The 23,172-nt window shown below is 44.4% G+C and overlaps 1 protein-coding gene across 50 annotated transcripts in view; it reads left to right on the top strand.

Moving 5' to 3' along the window:
* Positions 1-23,172, top strand: part of CEP250 (centrosomal protein 250) — a 147,000-nt gene that overhangs the window by 34,268 nt on the left and 89,560 nt on the right. For 49 of the 50 annotated variants that reach the window (XM_050918516.1, XM_050918504.1, XM_050918532.1 and 46 more), the window contains exons 7-12: positions 9,272-9,517; positions 10,801-10,897; positions 11,415-11,513; positions 16,996-17,157; positions 17,563-17,741; positions 18,219-18,401. In XM_050918516.1, the coding sequence (XP_050774473.1) occupies positions 9,272-9,517; positions 10,801-10,897; positions 11,415-11,513; positions 16,996-17,157; positions 17,563-17,741; positions 18,219-18,401 (966 nt within the window). The remainder of the gene's footprint in view (positions 1-9,271; positions 9,518-10,800; positions 10,898-11,414; positions 11,514-16,995; positions 17,158-17,562; positions 17,742-18,218; positions 18,402-23,172) is intronic. The other variant, XM_050918526.1, reaches the window with a different exon arrangement.

The raw sequence follows: 23,172 nt of genomic DNA on the forward strand, positions 1-23,172 counted from the left end.
TGTAGGAAGTGAAACCAGATATTACAGGGGTAACAGACACATGGTGGAATAGTAGTCATGACTGGAGTACAGGTATTGAAGGGTATGTGCTGTTTAGGAAAGACAGAAATAAAGGCAAAGGTGGTGGAGTAGCATTGTATATCAATGATGAAGCAGAATGTAAAGAAATAAGAAGTGAAGGAATGGATAAGACAGAGTCTTGTCAGATGCTCCCGGTGTGGTGCTCTGCTCTGTTCAATGTTGATATCAGTCGGCTGCGTGTGTGTGCTCCCTCTGTGTGCTGTCCCACCTCTGCGCAGATAGCTGACACAGCAGACCCTGAGAGAACTCCCAATGACCACAGACTCTAGTAAGCTACGAAGGCACTTCGGCCAGGTTTATTGTCTAACGAAGCACAATGATAGTTCCCGCTAGACTTTACTCTACAGGACATACTACGAATATGTGCCCCCTGGCAATGGACTCAGCTCAGTCAGTGGTGGGACTTTCAATTGCCCCCTAGGCTGGACAAAGACATCCACTCAGGGATGCATTCTTATACACAGTGTGGCAAAGTACCTGTCTCTCCTCCCTTAGCTCAGTCCTCCTCAGCCTTGGAGACACAGGCTTGGGCAAAGCAAAAGCCCTTCACAGTTGCGCAGGGTCTGGCTAATCCCTTCTCAGTCAGGCCCTTGTTCTGTTTTCCTCTCCTTCTGGGGAGAGCGCAACCTGCCTTGCCAGAAAAGTTTTGAGAGTTCAGCTGCCTCTACTCGCTGGCAGCTACTCTGCTTCTCTCCTCCCCCCCTGCTTCCCTGCCAGGGAGGGTTTAAAAAGGTCTCCAGCCATTGGGGCCAGCTGAAACCAATTACCTCCCTGGTAACCCCTGTTCCAGCTGAACCTTATTCCTCCAGGGTTAAGCCTTCTGGGACTAATTACTACCCCACGCTTGGTAGCTCAGTGTCCTGAGTTTGCCACAACAGGTACAAACAAGTTACATATCTCTCCTGATGTATTGAGGTGCAACCCTTCTACGTAGCAAGGTACAACCCCTCTACGTAGTAAGGAACCGCCTCTCACCTTGTACATATTGGTTTGAACAAAACAACTCTGTCCATCATATTACCCTTTTGGCCCTCTCATTGGGTTGGGTCCGCTTGTTCCTTGTTATCTGTGTGGAATGTACAAGTATGTGAATGTTCTGATATCTGGTCCAGTACCTTTTAGGTATGTCTCTTTTTGCAGCATCAGCCCTTTCCTTGCCAGCTTCTGTGAGCAGGGCCTGCCTCTGGCTTACAGCTTAACTTTGCTTAATGTTAGCAAAGTCTTGACCATTACTTTAGGTCAGGCCTTAGGCCTCATACTGGGCCTCTGATAACTACATCTGTTTGGGCCTCTTCTTACTACATCTGTTTGGGCAAAAATCACACTGGGGAAGAAAGCTATTTAATCTTTTTATTACTGACTTGGGCACAAAAAGTGGGAGTATGCTAAAAAAGTTTGCAGATGACACAAACCTGGATGGTATTGCCAATACAGAGAAGGACCGGGATATTATACAGGAAAATCTGGATGACCTTGTAAACTGGAGTAATAGTAATAGGATGAAAGTTAATAGTGAGTAGTGCAAGGTCATGCATTTAGGGATTAATAACAAGAATTTTTGTTATAAGCTGAGGACTCATCAGTTGGAAATAACAGAGAAGGAGAAGGACCTCTGAGTATTGGTTGATCATAGGATGACTATGAGCCACCAATGTGATATGGCCGTGAAAAAAGCAAATGCGGTCTTGGGATGCATCAGGCGAGGTTTTTCAAGTAGAGATAAGGAGGTGGAAGTACCATTATACAAGGCACTAGTGAGACCTCATCTGGAATATTGTGTGCAGTTCTGGTCTCCCATATTTAAGAAGGATGAATTCAAACTGGAACAGGTACAGAGAAGGGTTGCTAGGATGATCCAAGGAATGGAAAACCTGTCTTATGACAGGAGACTCAAAGGCTTGTTTAGCCTAACCAAAAAAAGGCTGAGGGGAGATATGATTGCTCTCTGTAAATATATCAAAGGGATAAATACCAGGGAGGGAGAGGAATTATTTAAGCTCAGGACCAATGTGGACACAAGACCAAATGGATATAAACTGGCCATCAGAAAGTTTAGACTTGAAATTAGATGAAGGTTTCTAATTATCAGAGGAGTGAAGTTCTGGAACAACCTTCCAAGGGGAGCAGTCGGGGCAAAAGACATATCTGGCTTCAAGACTAAGCTTGATAAGTTTATGGAGGAGATGGCATGATAGGATAGCCTAATTTTGGCAATTAATTGATCTTTGACTATTAGTGGTAAATATGCCCAATGGCCTGTGATGGGATGTTAGATGGGGTGGGATCTGAGTTACTACAGAGAATTCTTTCCTGGGTGTCTGGCTGATGAGTCTTGCCCACCTGCTCAATGTTTAGCTGATCACCATATTTGGGGTCAGGAAGGAATTTTCCTCCAGGGCAGATTGGTCCTGGGGGTTTTTCGCTTTCCTCTGCAGCGTGGGGCACAGGTCACTTCTTGTAGGATTTTCTGCACCTTGAAGCCTTTAAACTGTGATTTGAGGACTTCAGTAGCTCACACAGAAGTTAGGGGTTTATTACAGGAGTGGATGGGTGAGATTCTGTGGCCTGAGTTGTGCAGGCGGTCAGACTAGATGATCATAATGGTCCCTTCTGACCTTAAAGTCTATGAGTCTATAGGGAAGTGACATTCCTGGTGGCAAGGATGGTGGTTCTGAGGGAATTGGTCATGCTGCTGGGGGAGTGGAACTATATGTGAAAGAAAGCATAGAGTCAAGTGTAGTAAAAATCTTAAATTAATCATACCAAAGGATCTGAAGTTTTCAGAGTGGAGAGTGTTAAATAGTGCTGTCCCCAGGGGTCTGTACTGGGACCAGTTATAGTCAACATATTAATAAATGATCTGGAAAAAGGGGTAAACAGTGAGGTGGCAAAATTTGCAGATGATACAAAACTACTCAAGATAGTTTACTCCTGGGAGTATTCTGTGCCAAAAATAAAAAATACTGCGCCAAGAATATAAAAATTCTGCATACAATATTTTTAAATTTTGTAGAATTTATTGGTCAGTATAACACTACGTAATCATGCCAGTTTCAATTATTTTGGAAATTTATTTCAAAATATCTGTAAGGAAGTATGTCTGTAACAAAACAGACACACAAAAATTTCCCCCAGGAGTAGAGAGTTAAAGAAACCCCTATGACAAACGAGTTTGTGTTTCTCTCCCTTCTCCCGCCCCAGAGTCCAGCTAAGGGGCCAGACACCCCCCGCCCAAGCCCAGATGTGGTCCCCTCAGCCCAGACACCTGTGCCCCTACCATCCACGGATGCCAGCCAGGGTTGTGTGGAGTTTCCTGCGTGCCGCTGTTTCCTTCCCTCAGGGCGTGCAGGGAACTGCAGCTGCTAGGAACTCTCTACTCTCTCTCTCCCCTCACCTCCCCGCTGTGTTGTCTATTTGCAACCTGGGTTCTGCCAGGTCCAGTGGCCCCTAGTGGTCACCAGCAGCACTGCAGCGCATTTCTGTTGGGTAAAGGAAATTATACACGAAAAATATGAATTTCTGCAAAATTCTGCATTATGCATTGGCTCAGAATTCCCCTAGGAGTAACAGTTAAGTCCAAAGCAGATTGTGAAGAGTTACAAAGGGATCTCACAAAACTGGGTGACTGGACAACAAAATGGCAGATGAAATTCAATGTTGATAAATACAAAGTAATGCACATTAGAAAACATAATCCCAACTATACATACAAAATAATGGGGTCTAAATTAGCTGTTACCACTCAAGAAAGAGATCTTGGAGTCATTGTGGATAGTTCTCTGAAACCACTCACTCGATGTGCAGCAGCAGTCAAAAAAGCAAACAGAATGTTGGGAATCATTAGGAAAGGGATCACTAATAAGACAGAAAATATCATATTGCCTCTATATAAATCCATGGTATGCCCACATGTTGAATACTGCATGCAGATATGGTCACCCCATCTGAAAAAAGATATATTAGACTTGGAAAAGGTTAGGAAAAAGGCAGGCCCTGCTCACAGAATCTGGCAAGAACAGGGCTGATATTGCAGAAACACACATTCCTAAGTAGTGCTAGGCATAAGAATACACACACAAACACATTCCAGAAGGATGGTACCAGAAATCCTCAATACCAACACATTCCCCAAAGATAACAAGGACACGCTCACCCGTCTTAAAGATAAGGTCAGGATGACAGCATGATGAATAGAAATGTTTTGATCTAACCAACATGTATAAGGTAATGAGTGGCACCTACATACGTCAGAGGGTGGCACCTGGCCACGTCAGAGAGGCAATACGTAACTTGTTTGTATCAGTTTATAAAAAGGTATCTCAGAGGGAGTGTCTTTGGCCAGCTGAGGGGGGAATGGAAAGTCCCGCCATTCACTGAGCTGTGTCCATTGTCACGGGCATACATGTCTTAGTATCCTTGTAGAGCTTGCCAGGTGCTTGTACCATGCTTCGTCAACAATGAACCTGGCTGGGTGCCTTCATACCTTAATGGATCTTGTGGTCATTTGGGGAATTACAGACCAGTCAGCTTAACTTCTGTACCCAGAAAGATAATGGCACATGTAATTAAGAAATCATTTTACAAACACCTAGAATATAATGAGGTGATAAGTAACAGTCAGCATGCATTTGTCAAGAACAAATCGTGTCAAACCAATCTTCGACAGAGTATCAAGCCTTGTGGATGGAGGAAAGTAGTAGATGCGGTATATCTTTACTTTAGTAAGACTTTTGATACTGTCTCACATGACCTTCTCATAAACAAACCAGGGATATACAACCTAGATGGAGCTACTATAAGGTGGGTGCATAACTGGTTGGAAAATCGTTTCCAGAGAGTCGTTATCAGTGGTTCTCAGTCATGCTGGAAAGGGCATAATGAGTGAGGTTCCACAGGGATCGGTTCTGGGTCTGGTTCTGTTCAATATCTTCATCAACGTTTTAGATAATGGCATAGAGAGTACACTTATAAAGTTTGCGGATGATACCAAGTTGGGAGGAGTTGCAAGTGCTTTGGAGGATAGGATTCAAATTCAAAATGATCTGGACAACCTGGAGAAATGGTCTGAAGTAAATAGGATGAAATTCAATAAGGACAAATGCAAAGTACACCACTTAGGGAGGAACAATCAGTTGCACACATACAAAATGGGAAATGACTGCCTAGGAAGGAGTACCATGGAAAGGGATCTGGGGGTCATAGTGGATCACAAGCTAAATATAAGTCAACAGTGCAACACTGTTGCAAAAAAAGCAAACAGCATTCTGGGATATATTAGCAGGAGTATTGTAAGCAGGACATGAAAAGTAGTTGTTCCGCACTACCCTATGCTGATTAGGCCTCAGCTGGAGTATTCTGTCCAGTTCTGGGCGCCACATTTCCAGAAAGATGTGGACAAATTGGAGAAAGTCCAGAGAAGAGAACAAAAATGATTAAGGGTCTAGAAAACAGGACCTATGAGAGAAGATTGAAAAAAATTGGGTTTGTTTAGTCTGGAAAAGAGAAAACTGAGAGGGGACATGATAACAGTTTTCAAGTGCGTTGAAGATTGTTACAAGGAGGAGGGGTAAAAGTGATTCTTGTTAACCTCTGAGGATAGGACAAGAAGCAATGGGCTTAAATTGCAGCAAGGAAGGTTTAGGTTGGACAGTATGAAAGAGTCCCTAACTGTCAGAGTGGTTAAGCATTGGAATAAATTGCCTAGGGAGGCTGTGGAATCTCCATCATTGGGGATTTTTAAGAGCAGGTTGGACAAACACCTGTCAGGGACGGTCTAGATAATACTTAGTCCTGCGCTGAATGCAGGGGACTGGACTAGATGACCTCTCGAGGTCCCTTCCAGTTCTATGGCACTGTTACTGAAGGAATATCAGGATCCGTGGGAAAGTACTCTCAAACCAGTCAGCACACAGGCAGACAACTTCCCACAGGACAGACTGACTTCCACCAGAAACTCTGCAACATTAACAACGTAAGAATGGCCATTATGGGTCAAATCAATAGTCCATCTAGCTCAATATTGTGTCTTCTGACAGTGGCTAGTGCCAGATGCTTCAGAGGGAAATGATGATCAGGAATGCAGTCTCATGCTTTGGCTGTCCCAAAACCTCTGACTGCTTGAAGCCGGGAGTGGATGACAGGGGATGGGTCGGCCAGTTGCAGTGATAAATGGCAGGCTTGAAAGCCTCTTGGCCACTCTGTGCATGCACAGTGTAACCCTACGGCTCACATGCCAAAGAGAACTCTCTTGTGGATACTGTGTTCAGTTTTGCTCTCCCCAAGGGGCAATGGATGCCATGCGCTAGCTGGAGTATATGTTGAGAAATTGAGACTATTGTGGTTTGAAACCGTACTTGATCCACAGTTCCAGGCAAAAAAAGGCTGGTAGAAGATGTCAACCTTAGGAAAAGCTGGGGCAGTGAGGGAGAGGAGGTTCAGGGTGCACAGTATCTTAATTAAATGACCAGCTGTGTTAGCTTCTATAGAATAAAGGGACCCAGAGTGTCAAAAGTGTTAACCTGATCCTATCACTGAACAACAGTAACAGACAAAATTTGGAGTTCCAAATGCTGAGACCTTGGTCTGTTTAGTACCATAGCAAATACAACTTTAGAAATGCTTTAAAACTTTATTAAAGATACCAAAAAAAGGAAAAACAGTTAAAGCAATTTAGTGTAAAATATTAAGTAAGGTTTTCATTTTAACTATCTTTTATTCTAGTGGTTCTCAAACTTCTGTATTGGTGATGCTTTTCACAAAGCAAACCTCTGAGTGTGACCTTATAAAGATATAAAAAATGTGTTTTTAATGTAACACTATTATAAATGCTTGAGGCAAAGTGGGGTTTGGGGGTGGAGGCTGATAGCTCTCAACTCCCTACATAAAACCTCATGACACTCTGAGGGGTCAAGACCCCCAATTTGAGAACCCCTCCTTTATTCCATTTCCCCTTTAACTATAGAGAGTCCTTACAAGGAGAAAAAACCCTGTTTGACAGTCTCTAAGATGGTATTAGAGATGGTGATAACTCTCCTTTTGGGGTAAAAAATTAATTGAGATGGGCTGGAGTTGTTGTTAAAGTCAGATCGTGCTTCCTTGAAGAGAAAACCAGACAAACACACGCAAAAGGGGAAAGAAAAGAACAGCTTCTGTCTTTTTGATGGTGACTCTCACATGTAGTCTCATTGCTGGAGAAACACTAGCGAAAGCATTGCTCTGATCAGCCACTTAGAGACATGGTAAACTTTTACAAGCATCAGAGTGTTTCAGGCATTGCTGTTAGCCAACTCCTTGGGTGCAGGCTTTAAGTGGTGGTTCAAAATGTACAGTCTTGGCCAGCTAAGCCAGTCTCTTATTAAACAGAAGGCAAAAGGGAATAGAAGAAATAAGGTGGGGAATGAACAAGACACATGAGGGAAAGGGTGATAAAGTCTCCCATCCCAAGTGGTATTCATGATTTAGCCAAAGCTGGTGGAGGTGGTGATCTCATCTGTGTCCCTCTCTCTGGCCCAGTCTGGTCAGGATATCTCCGCAGTCAGGACAGTGAAGGCCCAATAGTGAAAATGTGTATCCTGGAATCCCAGGAAGTAGTGGCGGTGGCAGCCATGATGGTAAAGCTCACTCCTTCCAGTCCACCCACCTCTCAGTCAGTGTCCACTAATTTTCACCTCAAGTCTCTTTTTAAGGACCCCCGAAAGGAGTGATGGGTAGAATAGCCCATCCTCTCATTATTTTGTTTGCCATTTAGGCCTAATTTCTGAAGCACCAATTTTAGTCCATTGATTTCTGGTCCTGTGCTCCTCTTGTTTACTAAGCATGATCTTGATACAGTCCTTGCATGTTATTGGTAAACCCTTGCTGTGTGAAGTACTTCAGCCTTCCAGTTTTCTTTTGAAACAATTTTATGAGACAACTGGAGACAATTCACAAATCTTTACCCATTTTTCACCAAATAAGCTCATAATTGGAGTAGGACTGCTAGGTTCCAATTATTACAACAGACTCTAAATTTGCTTCACTAGCCCTACTCTCTGCCCCCAGATGTCAAGGCAATCGAATTAACTATGTGGATTTTAGGGCACTTAGACTAGTTCTTTAAACAGAAAGCTGTTCTTAACCTTAACTGTAATAGTGTCTTACAAGAGGGTGTATTGGGCAACCTTTACTGTATGCCTGTAATTAGCCCCAACTTAACTTCATCCCTTTACTTGCACACAGCCAATCTAATTTTTGGGCAGGAGACCTGTATTTTCACAACCTCCTCGGCTTCTCTTGTGCCTCATACCATGCCTTACACCCTGCTGAAGACAGGTACATCAATATACATTTCCTGCCACGTTTCCCAACTAAGGAGCTTATAACACTTTTGTAGTTGGAATTTGAGGAACAAGCCATTGCTCAAGCCTTTGGAAATTGTGAGCTCCAGAAACCTGAGAGTTCCAACCTTTTCCTTACACGACAGGGAAGTTAGATTGGGGAGAACCCCCTTAGTATCAGTGTAAAAATTAAAGTTGCTAAATCAAGCACTCAACCAGAAAATTCCCAAAGTTCAGGTTTCTCCCATGAATCTTTGCATGTTGCACATATGGAATGCTTCAACAAAGGAAACAACACTAGAAAAACATTATGTATCTATAATGAGGCAAAGTCAATACTTCAGGAAGTAGCTTAGCTTTTGGGATTTCCTGATTTTTAGTGTAGATCACCTTTAATGCTATAATAATGCAAGATTTTTGCATTCAGGTTTTTAGGTGTGTATTTGTTTTGTTTGGGTTTTTTGGAGGAGTGAGGATTGGGCAAAAAGAAATTGTATGCAAGCCCTTAGATACTTATCTGGTCCTGTCTGAATGTTTCACAATTTTAATGTATTTTTCTTTACAGCACTCTTGTGAGGTAGAGAAGTGCTTTATCCCCATTTTGCAGATGGGGAATTGAGACACAGGAAGTCTGTGGCATAGCTGGGAATTAAAGCTGGGTTTCCCTAGTTCTAGACTAGCACTGTAACCACCGAAACATCCTCCTTCTTCCTTAGTTGATTACAAACCAGATCACTGATTGAGATGGCTGAACATCTTTGGAAAATGTTAGGACTGATCCTCAACAATGGGTTGTAATTGTCATGTTGTGACATGTTTAAAAGGTGAATTTGCAGATGAAAGTGTTCTTGAGGATCTATTTTATTCTGCTTCAGGGACTTGTCAGCACTGAAGGCAGACCAGATAAGACTTTCTGGATCAATACTTGTCAGCTGCTTCCATCTAAGTTCTGGTACGTGGCACTGGGAGTCAAACACTTTGGAAAGATCTGCCCCGAGGAATCAGACACAGCAACTTTGTGCCAGGGCTCAGGAGCTGGAAAAGGAAGTATACCAGAAAACCCAAGAAGTGATGTGCTTGCAGGTCAAAGGGGATATGGAGAAAGAGGAGCTTCAGGGCAGGTAAATTAATCTTGAAAAACTCTCACACCTTTGGGGAATGTTTCTCACCATTTATCACAGAGGCCTTTGGATTCAATCTGCATTCTCCTTCAAAGCACAGCCACTTCGTACCAGGCTTGTTTTTTGAAATGGTATCTACTGTTGGCTTTAAAAAGAAATAGGCAGAGAGGCACGTGATTGTAAAAAAATGGGCTCTCTGAGTAGGGTGACCAGATATCCCGATTTTATAGGGACAATTCCAATATTTGGGGCTTTGTCTTATATAGGTGCCTATTACCCCCCACCCCTGTCCTAATTTTTCACACTTGCTGTCTGGTCACCCTGTCTCTGAGTGAGATGAAGCTGGAAGTAATGGTGTGTGTGGAAAGCGGGGTTTTCTTGGAGGGTGGGAGGCAGCGCTGGGTTTAAAGTTACAATAGAACCTTAAGAGTTATGAATACCAGAGTTATGTACTGACTGGTCAAGCACACAACTCATTTGGAAGCACAAGTATGCAGTCAAGGAGCGGCAGAGACCATAAAAAGAAAAAAGGAAACAGTACAGAATTGTGTTAAATGTAAACTACTAAAAGAATAAAGGGAAAGTTTAAAGAAAAGATTTGACAAAGCAAGGAAACTGTTTCTGTGCTTGTTTTATTTAAAGCAAGAAGGTTAAAAGCATTTTTATTTTGCATAGTAAAGTTTCAAAGCTGTGTTGTCAGTATTCAGTTGTAAACTTTTGAAAGAACAACCATAACAATTTGTTCAGAGTTACAAACATTTTAGAGTTACGAACAACCTCCATTCCCAAGATGTTCGTAACTCTGAGGTTCTACCGTAATGTAGTTGGAGAGAAATGCTGAGCAATATAAAGGGACCAGTTCTGTCCCCAACCCCAGTGCAATGCTATGGTAACCAGATCTATGCTGCAAGGGGCTGGAGAGAGAATTCCCACAGTGCAGATGCTGCATGGGGCTGCCAGTTATACTGCCCCCTTGCAAGCTCAGGTGCAGGGACGTGTTGGGGGCATCTACACAGTGCTCATTGTTACAAGGTTCCTGGGCTGTGACACAGCTCGTAGTTAGCCCTCCATGGGGTTGCTGTAGCTTACCATACCAGAACCACAGAGCCCCTCAGAATCCTGAACGGCCAAAGGTAGCATAAAGCCATCTCTGTCCCCTCCCTTTGGGCTGAGTCTTCTGTGGTATGTCTCATGGAGATGCTGCACAGACTTTCAGACATAGCTTCTATGCAGCTGATGGTGTGCTAAGCTTTTGGAATATTGCACAGACTTTTTCTTCTCAGGGTGATGGAGCTCTCAGCCTTGCTGGCACAGTCCCAGAAGCAGAATGAGGAGAAAGAAAAGACCGTGAAGACGCTTAGTGACACGATGGAGATTCTGGTGTGTGAGAAATCTGTGGGAAAGCAACTCAACAGCTACTGGGTTTGAGTTTTTTTTTTTCTTTCCCAGCCTCACCACACAGGTGGCTTCCTTCATATATGGAAACATAAAGCACTTTGTCTAAATGTGTATTTCGTGGCTGGCAACTGAAGGCTGGGCAGTGGCAGGGGAACTGCGTGCACATCTAATCCAGCATCGGAGAGCTTGTAAGAGAACATTTCACCTCAGGCACTTGTAATCCAGTTAGGTCACCAGTGACCAAAGACTGTCAGCATGTGACAGCTTCTCAGTTTATCCCGAATGATTTGTTGGCCTGTCTCATTCAAAGTTATCAGTTGTTGAAGTTGGTGTCCTTGTTAGTTTCAGCAGAGAAGATAAGGATTGAATGGGCCATGGAGAGTAATATGCCCTTTCATCCCTAGAGCTGGCCCTTCAGTTCGTAGCTGAGGCACAGTGGCAAGTCAGTGCTAGAGGAAAGGGAATGCTCCAACTCATCCTTTCTTTATTCTGTTTCTAGGAGGCCAGTCGGTTGGCAGTAGAATATAAAGCTTCACTGACCAAGAATGCCAAAGAAGAGACCCTTTCCCTTCATCAGGTGCTAAAAGACATAACTCAGGTAAATAACATGTTCTGGCAATATAGCCATTCTGCTACAGAAATATCTGGGAAAGGCATGGGAAGTGCGCGATATAGATGTACATTTCCAAAGGCCAGAAATGTTGGAAGAGCTCTTGATTTGGAAAATCTAACTTCTCATATCTCACTTGCCTGTAAATTGCCTCTCAATGTGGGCCAGATCCTGTAGACTTTGCTTAGACCTTACTCAGGCAAACATTGAAGTCACTGAGAGTTTTGTCTGAGAAGGATCGTAGGGGTCAAGTCATGTCTTTTTGGAACATTACCTTGTTTTTTGGAACATTACCAGTATTTTTTTTAACCTTATCCTGGCTTTGCTGAAACAGTTGCTCATCCTTCTGCCTTAATAACTTCCTGAATAAAGGAATAAAAGAAAACTAGTAATTTTCATACAGGAGCAGTCCAGCATGCTGCATCCAGTAGTGGCCAAAACCTGATGCTTCTAACTGGATGCTATGCACCACTCACATAACGTGTGGCAGGAGTAATATGTATCCTTAATCTTTTATTTCCTGGTTTTCAGATTCTCATAGACTCATAGACTTTAAGGTCAGAAGGGACCATTATGATCATCTAGTCTGACCTCCTGCACAATGCAGGCCACACAATCTCACCCATCCACTTCTATAACAAACCCCTAACCTATGTCTGAGTTATTGAAGTCCTCAAATTGTGGTTTGAAGACCTCAAGCTGCAGAGAATCCTACAACAAGTGACCCATGCCCCATGCTGCAGAGGAAGGTGAAAAACCTCCAGGATCTCTGCCAATCTTCCCTGGAGGAAAATTCCTTCCTGACACCAAATATGGCGATCAGTTAAACCCTGAGCATGTGAGCAAGACTCACCAGCCAGCACCCAGGAAAGAATTCTCTGTAGTAACTCAGATCCCATCCCATCTAACATCCCATCACAGACACTGGGTATACTTACCTGCTGATAATCAAAGATCAATTGCCAAATTAATTGCCAAAATTAGGCTATCCCATCATACCATCACCTCCATAAACTTATCAAGCTTAGTCTTAAAGCCAGATATGTCTTTTGCCCCCACTACTCCTCTTGGAAGGCTGTTCCAGAACTTCACTCCTCTAATGGTTAGAAACCTTTGTCTAATTTCAAGTCTAAACTTCCTAGTGTCCAGTTTATATCCATTTGCTCTTGTGTCCACATTGGTACTAAGCTTAAATAATTCCTCTCCCTCCCTAATATTAATCCCTCTGACATATTTATAAAGAGCAATCATATCCCCCCTCAACCTTCTTTTGGTTAGGCTAAACAATCCAAGCCAAGTTTAGCTTCTCTGCATATTTTTGAAGGGCACAAGGGCAACCTTAACTCTGTGTTGATGATGTTTTTGGACAGTTAATTTTTTTAGTTAAAAAAAGGGAAATTGGCATCCTCACATTCCATTACCCCTGACTCCTTGGCAACAGTTGCCCCAGCCACAGAATGCAGTGGCTGTGTTTTAATGCCTTCACTGCTCCTGCATTATCTCATCTCATCTCTTTGCCTCTCCAGCCCAGTCCAGCCCTCCCTCTTCAAAGTGCTAGTCATTAAACTGGGTTTTCAAAAACAGTTTTGGATGGTCCCTTATGCCTTTCACACTGCTCCAATGCCTCCAACTTTCCCTCCAGCTCATCCATTTCTCTGACCATCCTTCCCACATCCTCACTGCCCCAAGGCTGCCACCGCCAGCTAGCTCCACCCTCTTCCTTGCCACCACATGTCCCGGGTAAGCTTAGAGGGCCCATGGAGAGGGCAGGTAATGGGGTCTTAAGAGTGCATGTAATAGCTGGATAGGTCCATCACTGGCTATTAGCCAGGATGGGAAGGGATGGTATCCATAGCCTCTGTTTGCTAGAAGCTGGTAATGGGCAACAGGGGACGGATACCAGTTCTATTCATTCCCTCTGAAGCACCTGGCATTGGCCACAGTTGGAAGACAGGATACTGGGCTAGATGGACCTTTGGTCTGACCCAGTATGACTGTTCTTATGAGAGAAGAAGGGGCAGTAAGGTGAGTTGAGATCCAGAATCCCGACCCCAGATCTGTGCGTAGTGTGTGGGCATGGGTTTCTACATGCACCAGAGGAGGCTCAGAGAGGAGTGACACGCCCCAGTGATCTCAATGAGATGTTCTCGGGTGGATGAGAATACCCCATGGAGATGAATACTGCCTGAAATAATAGTTCAGAGAGACATGAATTTAGGACTCAAACTCACTGTGCTGCTCAAGTTCAGTGACCGCATCATGTCACTTTGGGCCCCCCAGTTGGCAACACAGCCTTAGCCTTACTACATCTGCACATTTCACTCTCTTTAACAGGTCAGTTGTGGTTAACTCATATTGGAGGTCCCAACTTTACTCAGACTCTTTCAGTATTGCTTCCCCAAAGGGAAAGGGGCTGTGTGCTAGCTGGGATCAGCCCTGAGCAGGTGATATCAGTTTGGGTATAGTTTGAGACCCGGGTATGTGGTAGGCAGGAAAAGAAAAAGAGGATTTTGATATCACACGGCTTTTTCTCAGGAACGTGTTGCTCAAGTGACCCCAGATTTGGTCCACTCACCCCGCCCATGAAGCACAGCAAATGTCAGGACAATCTGATTCAGTATGTGGTGTTTAGACTATGTGGAAAAGTAGTCTGCTAAACAGTGAGTCTCAGCCATTACTATAGTGCAGCTTTTGCTCTGCTATAATTACTCAGGCATGTTATGGATTCTTCATCATCTGAAATCTTTAATTCAAGATCAGGATGTATTTTGTAAAAGATCAGATCTACCAAAACCAGAAGTTTTGGGTCTGATAAAGGAATTATTGGATGAAATTCTCTGGTCCATGTATGCAGGAGGTCAGAGTAGATCATAATATTCCCATCTGGCCTTAAATTCATGAATAATTGACTGTAAAAACTAGCATTATTTAGATTGGATGAACAAGTGTAGGAAGGGAACTGACTGAGTGTCCTGTGGCTGGGGACCTAGACCACAGCTGGGAACTAGAGATTCTATTTCTGCTTTACTCTGTGACTTTGGCCAAGTTATTTTGGCCAGAATTCTCAGAGTTGGGTGCCTAAAGTTAATTTCCTAAATTCATACTAAGACTCCTAAATGAAAGTGGCCTGCTTTTAAGAAGAGCTGAGCATATGCTGCTTTCAAATGATTTAAATGAAAAATTAGGTTATCTTTATTGAGGCACCCTGGTTTTAAAACTATGGCTTTCATCTCTCATCTGTAAAGTGGCAGTAACATTTGCCTTCCTTTGTAAAGCTATTTGAGATCACCAAAAGAAAGTCACTAAAGAAATGCTGAGTATTGTTATCCAGATTATAGAGGATAGAACAGTTTTCACTGTCCCATGGCAGAAAAATAAGGGAGGGTCCTTTGCTGAGGTTAGGATGCAGAGAGTATAGAACAATTGAAAGGAAATGGTGCTTTGCACAACAAAGTCTGCCTGGGGAATTTACTGGAGGTTACTAGATCAAATATGGTGGCTCTATTTATTTTTTATGACCAATAACACTTGTTAGAAATCCCCAAATAAAAGTAATCAAATCTCCTACTTCAGGGCCTTGCCTGATTGCTGCAGAGGTCAGGAGGGACATTATTTTCTTCTTCCTATATAGCACTACGTAACTGGCTCTCATTCTGGGCCACAGCCCCAACAGGATCATCTGAGCAGTCCCTTCCAGGATTCAGGAAGTGAAAGAGAACTTCCTCCCAGCCCATCTCAGAAACCCTAAAAACCCAACCCCACTGTGTTCCCTTTTGCCATGGCCTCTCCTGTCACTCTGTCAGCAGCTTGATTGCTTCTGGCTCTTCAATTTAACACCATGTGACATGGCAGGGCTTTTTCCCAACTTCCAAGCATATACTGCCATGTCCAGTCTCCTTTAAGATTTATTGTACAAACAGAAGGAAATAAAACAAACACAAACAGTCCCTTTGCTTACCCTTTTGTCACAGAGTTTCATGACCCCACTCCCAGGGATCTCTTGACAATCCTGCTATTTGCAACTTCCCAGTCCCAGCCCACTCTGCTCCCTTTCTGGAACACCAGCTCCAGGTCTACTTCCCTGGGAACCTGGCCCTTGCTCCAGGCAGGAGCAGCTCTGTGTTTTTTGCCCCCCCAAGCACGGCAGTCAGGCGGCCTGCGGCGGTACTGGTTACATGGATTCGGCAGCGCTTCTGTGGGTGATCTGTGGGTTGCTGTGCTGGTGCCTGGAGCCGCCCCTGGCTCCAGGGACCCCCCACAGGAGTTAACTCCACTCCTGGGGGGAATCTCTCCCCAGGCACAGCCTGCCCCAATCACTCCTCTCTGTCCTGCCCTCTAACAGGTCTTTATAGCCCCAGGTGTAGCCCTTCCCCTTTTCATTGGGCCCACCTGCTCTGACACCGGGAAGCTGGGCCTGGTCTGCTCACAGGGACCCTATGACACACCACTCGTTTTTCTGGTCCTTCCAGAACCCTTTGTTACTAGCTCCCTGGCTGCCTACCCAAGAGCACTTTGACAAAGTCTTAGAACTTCGATCTGTTTGGGGTTCCTTACTCACATGCCTCCTGGACTTCCTTTCCTGATTGTGTCCTTTAACTGGGCAACCTTAGTGTTAGCTGCATAGTCCACAGGCATGATGTGAGAAGCGAGTCATCATTGTTCTGTCTGTTTGTTCATTTAATCCATTTAAATGTAAATGTCTTTTCACTTGTATTTATCAGTCAATCTGATGTGCTGATGAGTAATTCTTCTTTCCCTGCACATCTGTATAAGTCCTCCATGTTTCCTTTGCATGTGCTGGTAACACTAACTCATTCTTTTTGGCTGCCCCTGGTTTTCCTTGCAAACTTTAGTTGACTGACTGTTCCTCTTAGGTTTCCTCCCTTTCTCCATTCCCAGGGCAGGAATTTTAACCTCAGATCTTTGCATAGACCCTCATGAAGCTTCTTTGGCCAATTCTTGCTCCTTTCATGCTACTGTTTCAGAGGAATTATGATCAGTTACTCTTCTATTATCATATTCTTCAGAATTCATCAGCTGCTTTCTCCTCTGGGGAGTTTTAATAATACTTTTCATAGCTATTGGTCACTAGAGGCCTGATTCTGTTACATTAAAGCTTTCTATATCACTCTGACCACATAAAGAAGTCTTAAAGGAGGCAGAAACGGTGCCTGAGGGCAATAAGAAACTGAGCACTGGTTAAAGTAAGCCCCCAGAGGCCTAGAATAGAGGGAGTACAAACATAAGATCCATTCCTGCCCCATGGTTTTTCTCCTGTTCTGCGTTATTCTGGAATCACCCATACCTGAAATGCAGGAGATCATGGCAACCAGAAACAATCTTCCCTATTGCCTTAAGTCAGTTAGCCTGTAACCTCTGACTTCAGGGTGGCATGGAGGAGGAGGGAGAAATAGGTAAATATGAGTGAGTGGTAGGAGGGAAGGAGTAACAGCTTGGTCTGGGGTTTCAGGCAGTGCTAGACGATACTGACAACGCAGTCAGCATCTCATGGGTTGAGAGCTCCCAGCATCCTGAATCCAGCAACCTCTCCTCCCTGCTGAGTTCCAGTGACATGGAAAGGGCCCTCGTTCTGGTGCATGAAACATTGTCAAGGAGGTGCCAGGCAGTACAGGTGAGAAGGATCTGGTGCAGGACTCTCTTTACGCTGGCAGCAATTTCCCCAACCCCACTGCCAACCCACTCTCTCAAATGCCTGTGCCTCATCCAGCCATTCCCCCTCCACCTACTCCTGCCCTCTAGCCATCCTTCTCTCCACACTGATACTGCCTTTTCTCTGCCCCCACTTCCTCTGTAATTCCCCCTCCCACCTGAGCACCCTCCCACACTGGATCACATCTTTTGCCCTCAGATGATCTCCTGACTCTCCCAGCTGACTCATGTTTGAACTATCTTCCTGCACTCTTCAGCTGCTGTTGCCCTCAGGCCTAACTGTTGGCCTCCTCCTAGTTGGTCTGCCTGGGCCCATCTTCTCAGCCCCATTCTGCTCATGCACTCATTCTGCCTCTTCCCCTGGCAGGACCTAAGGGAGCAGCTTTCAGCCAGCCAGGACTCTGTCCATTCTCTGCAACATCAGCAAAGGCAGCAGGAAGAAGAATGTAAGATGCTGAGGCAGAGGCTCCAGCAGCTGGAAGAGAACTGCAAGACACTCACCAGCCAGACACAGCACCTCCAGTCCCTGGTGGAAACTCTCAGCAGGTCAGCCCTATGTCCTCCTTTCACATTGTATAGGGACTTCAGTAGCAGAGTGTTGGGGCTAAGAACTCTCCTGTTCCAGAGTAAGCCTGGCTCTGCTTCTCAGGTTAGTCTTTCCCTCTCACCAGCAATTCATGTTCCTAGCCATCGCCCCATACCCAGGCTGCCTGAGGAACTTGGAGAGCTGCCCAAGTATAGTGTGTGTCCAGTCCAACCTCTGCCACCCCTAAATTAAGCTGCCTAGGTGCATCCTGCATCCTCAGGTTGTAGAGAGGCCCTCTGCCGAGCGCTGCTACCCACTGAGTGAGAGCAACAGCCTCCCCAGCCCCTTTTCCCCCACCTCAGCTGCCAAGAGAGGAAAAGAGATTCACATGCAGCAAGCACTTCTAACTCCCCCACATTTCATCCTCACTGGTGCAGATGGGGTCTGCTCATGTTAGATTCTCCTCATTCTGCTAACTGGGCCTTGCCTCTTTGCAGTGACCGTGTGAACCTGGAGAAGGCCAGGGAAGAGCTGCAGCAGCAACTGGAGGTGTCTGAGCAGGAGGCCTGGCGATTGCGCCGAAGCAACACTGAGCTACAACTGAAGGAAGATTTGGCTCAAGGGGAGAAGGAGGAGCAACAGCTGGAAATAGAGAGGATCCTTCGGGAGAGGGAGCGCCTGTGAGCTCTTCTGTCATCCCTCACAGGGCAAGGGGTTAGGGCACTGTGGGAGCATGCTGGGAATGGTGGCTGAGTGCTGGAGGTGGAAGTGATGAGTGGCTGCACAGGCCTGGAAGTGGAAGCTAGGAGCTGAAGGGAAGCACCAGGAAAGGGAACATGGGGTTGAGTTAAGATGGATAGTGCAGTTGATAGCGTTTATTTCCATGATATTAGATTATTACTAATCTTCTTTGTGGCCTCATCCCCTCCTCCCTTCATTCCACTGTTGGTCCTTGGAGGGCAGGGTTATTACTTGGTCATCCCTGCTGGTCTAACTCTTTTCAGTCTTTGCTTACTGACTGAGACATGAAAATGGTTCTTCCCTGCAGAAATTACTCCTGATTTTTGCTCTTTTTTCCCTGGGCTCATCCATCTCAGCCAGCTGATGGTAGGCAAAAATGCACAGAAGCAAGTGGTTGCTGCAACACTGGGCTTTTGGGACAGCTCGTCGGAACCTGGTGGGCCTGGTTCTCTTCTCTCCAGGGTTAATCAAGAGTAATTCCCCTAAAGTTAGTGGAGTTACACCCATGAAAAACTAGTGTAAGCCACTAGAGAATCAGTTCCTTTGTGCCTTGCTGTCCTTGGCTTTGTACAAATGTTGGCATTACCAACTGTTAAACAGTCCTGCATGTACCGAGTTACATTCTTTTGCCCAGAAGGATGGAGAGAAACAGCCCTTTTGTTCTGGCTTTTTATGCTACACTTGGATATCACTGGGACAGGCGCTATATGATATCCAAATCAATAGACCTAGGTTACATCTGGCCCAGCTGGTGCAGTCCACACTGCAGAGTAACACGTGTAGTGCAACTTCAGTGGCCAGTCCTTCCTGTTCAGTAATGCACTGCCTCACTGGATCTGTTTGAAAAGAGCAGAACTACTCAGATGCCACCAACCAGCCAGTGTCCTAATTTGCATGACCTTGTGCTCAACAGTATTGATGACAGCTGGTGGATAATAGATTATAATAGATTAATCCTACTGAAATAATCCAAAGCTTCCCCTGATTCCAGTCTGTTGATCTATCTTGTAACACATGGGTAAAGTGGGTGGAGGTAGAGCTAAAGTCAGGGTCGGAACAGCAGCCTCCAGCCAGTATGTGTGGGGAGGACAGTAGTGTCAGGCTAATGTTGGGAACATGAAGGGACATGGACTCTCGACTCTATTTCCAGGATGGACAGGTGGTGGTGGTGGTGGAGTGGCAGAGGATGGACAGGTGGTGGTGGTGGTGGAGTGGCAGAGTTTAAGGTCTGAGCTGAAACCTTAACTTAGAGTTTCCAACTTTGGGTATTTAAATTCTGAACTTTAATGCACTTGGTTTTTGGTAAGTTTATGCAATCATACTCAGAGGTGCATTAGCAACAGTTCTTGTAAGAATGTCCTTGTTTTCACGTTCACAATTCTACCAAAAAAGCCTAATATTTTACTTTGAAACAATTTTATGTAATATTTAGGGCTACAGGACAAGTTCAAGATAAGAAAAATATTGTTATATTATAATATATAAATATTCCATACTCTCTTTGTAGAAATCTTCATAGGACTCTCCGAGAGAGATCAGTCTTCCATTGATGTTTCTAAAGTTACACTTTTTTTATTGTAGAGTATAATCTCCATAATATATTAAAATCTCCACACTGTACTACAGATTCTTTTGGCAACTGTAATCTCTGCAGAACTAGTCGGTACATATCTTGATTTTTGCAGCACCCTTTGATGCATACTCAGTTCTCTTCTGCAATAGCTACCACAACCATTCAATTTTCAACGAAACCTTTTAATAAAGTTAGTTTGGTTTTTAGTGGTATTTTTTCAAAGCTACCCAAATATTAGTTCTTATGGATGCCCGAGTGCCTGAGAATTGTAGAACTTGTAAGAGTCAGACCTTTGTGTTATGGTTTCCAAAGCAAAGCTAGACGCTCTTAAAAATTTGGAAAGATGTTAAGTTTTCAATACAGTATGACTGAAGAAAACAACCAGACCAAACCTTTACAAAAAATCATATCTGGTCTGAACAAAGTGAGAATTTTCAGACCAAGAGGAATAACTTTGTAATCACCTATATCTTTTCTGCACAGTGTGGCATTGTTCCATAAAGTACATTTGCTGGTGTTTTGTCCAGAGTAATTTTAAATGATCCTCAAGATGAGGCTCTCATTGCAAAGACTCTAACATACTCAAGAAGTTTCCCTGATATTCAGTCTGAATCTTCTCTTTCTTTCTTTGATTAGTAATAAGCATAGTATTATGGAAGTGACTGGAAGCCCAGTCAGAATTGGAGTCTATTTTATTACACAGGCATACCATGCCTAGCAATGGGACAGTCTCTGCCCTAGAAAGTGTGTAATCTAGGGTAATAATAAACAGGAGGCTGAAACAAATAGGCGAGAGGGAGGAGAAGTAAAAATAATAGAAGCATGTTGTTATGCACAGTAGCTGTGTGCACAGTGTAACTTGCCAGCTATACCAGCTGGCAGAGTGCTGTAGACATCACAGTGGAGGCAAGTCTTATGGACTTACACATTTTGAAAGAATTTGTGCCATGTGTTAAGTAAGTGCAGTTTTGTCCCCTGGAGCACAATAAATAACTCCTCTCACTCTTCCACGTCAACCCCTTGCAAACATTTATAGAGGTCTCTAGTTCTCCTTCTCTCCTGCACACGTAAGCTCATAGTCTCTGGGCACGGAGACAAGCCCTACTTATGAAAAGAGCTGAATATTTCCTCATTAATCAATCCTTCCCAGTCGTCTCCTCCATTGGTTATTGAATGGAAGCCTGTAAGTGGGAGCAGTGTTCCTGGTGGAAGAGCAGAGGCATTTGGAGGAGCTGCCTCTGCTTTGGGATGTTATGCCTGTGTATACAGCCTGCGATCGGGAGGGTGGTGCAGGAGTCCCCTGCTTAACGGTTATAGTCCAAGATGGTGGCAGCAGCCCCACTTAGTAGTCACCACTCGAGTGGGAGTAGGGGAACCCAGGACCACCCTACTACATTGGGTTCTAACCCAGGGTCCTGTGGGCCAACTTGGCTGCTTGCCTGGCCCGTCAGCTTCCCTAGGCCACTTCCTACTCCAGTCTGCATCCCATCTAACCACTGCCTGGCTCTGGGTAACGTCACCTTTGGGGCCCCAGCCCTCATCCCTGCCACCAGTTCTGAGTCTCGACTGCTTGCTGACCTGAGGCAGGCTCCACTCTGATTATCTCCAGGAGCGCCCAGGTTACATCCTGCTCCCTGGCTGCTCAGGCCTAGCCTGAGCTGCCTGGCAGACTTTTTAACCCTGCCTCCAGTCTGAGCATGTTCCCACGGGCTAAGGAGAGGGGCCTCCTTAGCCAATAACTGTTCCTTAACCCCTTCTTGGCCAGTGAGGGGCCTATACCTCGTCACACTCAATTCTGTGTTGGCTTTTTTGTAGGCACATCAGGTTGCAAACTTCTGTCTAATTAGATTTGTTTTTGGTGTTCCTGCTTCCCAGATTTTTGTCTCCTGTTGATCATTTCCCTGTTGTATATTAGCCTGTATTTCCTAAGATGAATGTCTTATTTTTCTTTCTAGAGAGACACTGTGGGTGAGGTAATAATCTTTTATTGGACCAATTTCTGTTGGTGAGAAGACCCACTGTTTCCTTGTGGTCCTTAGCAGCAGCAGTTATAACACATGTACAGAGGACTGACCATTCCCAGATCTCGAGGCAGTTGTCCTTTTGAACTTTTGTGCTGCTCACAGGTCCCCCCGTGCCCTACAAGCAGTGTTAACAGGCTAATCTGGAGGTTATCGAGGCTCACTCTCTGAACAAATATTTATTTAATCCCTGCTGATCCTCGATTAAGGGAACTAGGATTTCCTACCATGGACCAGCTTGAGAGTGCTATCAATCTAGAAGGGTTCCTTCCTGACTCCCAAAATTGCACTGCCCCCATCATACTGGTACTTAACCTCAATGCTTGAGGCATCCCACTAGATCTCTTCCCAAGGACAGTTTTTAGTACTTATTACATTGTTTGTGTGCAAGATAATTAGAACTCATTTTTTCAGTTAAGATTCTGAGACACAGTATCAAATACTTTCATTATTAATCTATGATGATAAGAATGGCCATACTGGGCCAGATCAATGGTCCATCTAGCCCAGTATACTGTCTTCTGACAGTGGCCATTGCCAGGTGCCTCAGAAAGAATGAACAGAACAGGGCAGTTATTGAGTGATCCATCCCCTGTGATACAGTCTCAGCTTCTGGCACTCAGAGATTTAGGGACACCCAGAGCATGGGGTTGTGTCCCTGACCAGCTTGGCTAATAGTCATTTATGGACCTATACTTCATTAACTTAGTAAATTTTTTTAAACCTAGTTATAATTTTGACTTCCACAACATCCCCTGGCAATGAGTTCCACAGGTTTACTGTGTGTTGTGTGAAGAAGTACTTCCTTATGTTAATTTTGAACTTTCTGCCTATTTATTTCATTGGGTTACCCTGGTTCTTCTGATATGTGAAAGGGTAAATAACACTTTTTCTCCATCCATAATTTTATAGACTTCTATCATATCCCCCACTTAGTCGTCTCTTTTCTAAGATGAATAGTCCTAGTCTTTTTAATCTCTTTTTTTGTGGAAGCTGTTCCATACCTCTAATCATTTTATTGCCCTTTTTGTTTCTTTTCCAATTCTCATATGTCTTTTTTTGAGATGGGACGACCAGAACTGTACATGGTATTCAGTGTGTGGGTGTACCATGGAT

Source organism: Gopherus flavomarginatus, chromosome 11 (genome assembly GCF_025201925.1).
Source record: "Gopherus flavomarginatus isolate rGopFla2 chromosome 11, rGopFla2.mat.asm, whole genome shotgun sequence".
Taxonomy (NCBI): Eukaryota; Metazoa; Chordata; order Testudines; family Testudinidae; genus Gopherus; species Gopherus flavomarginatus.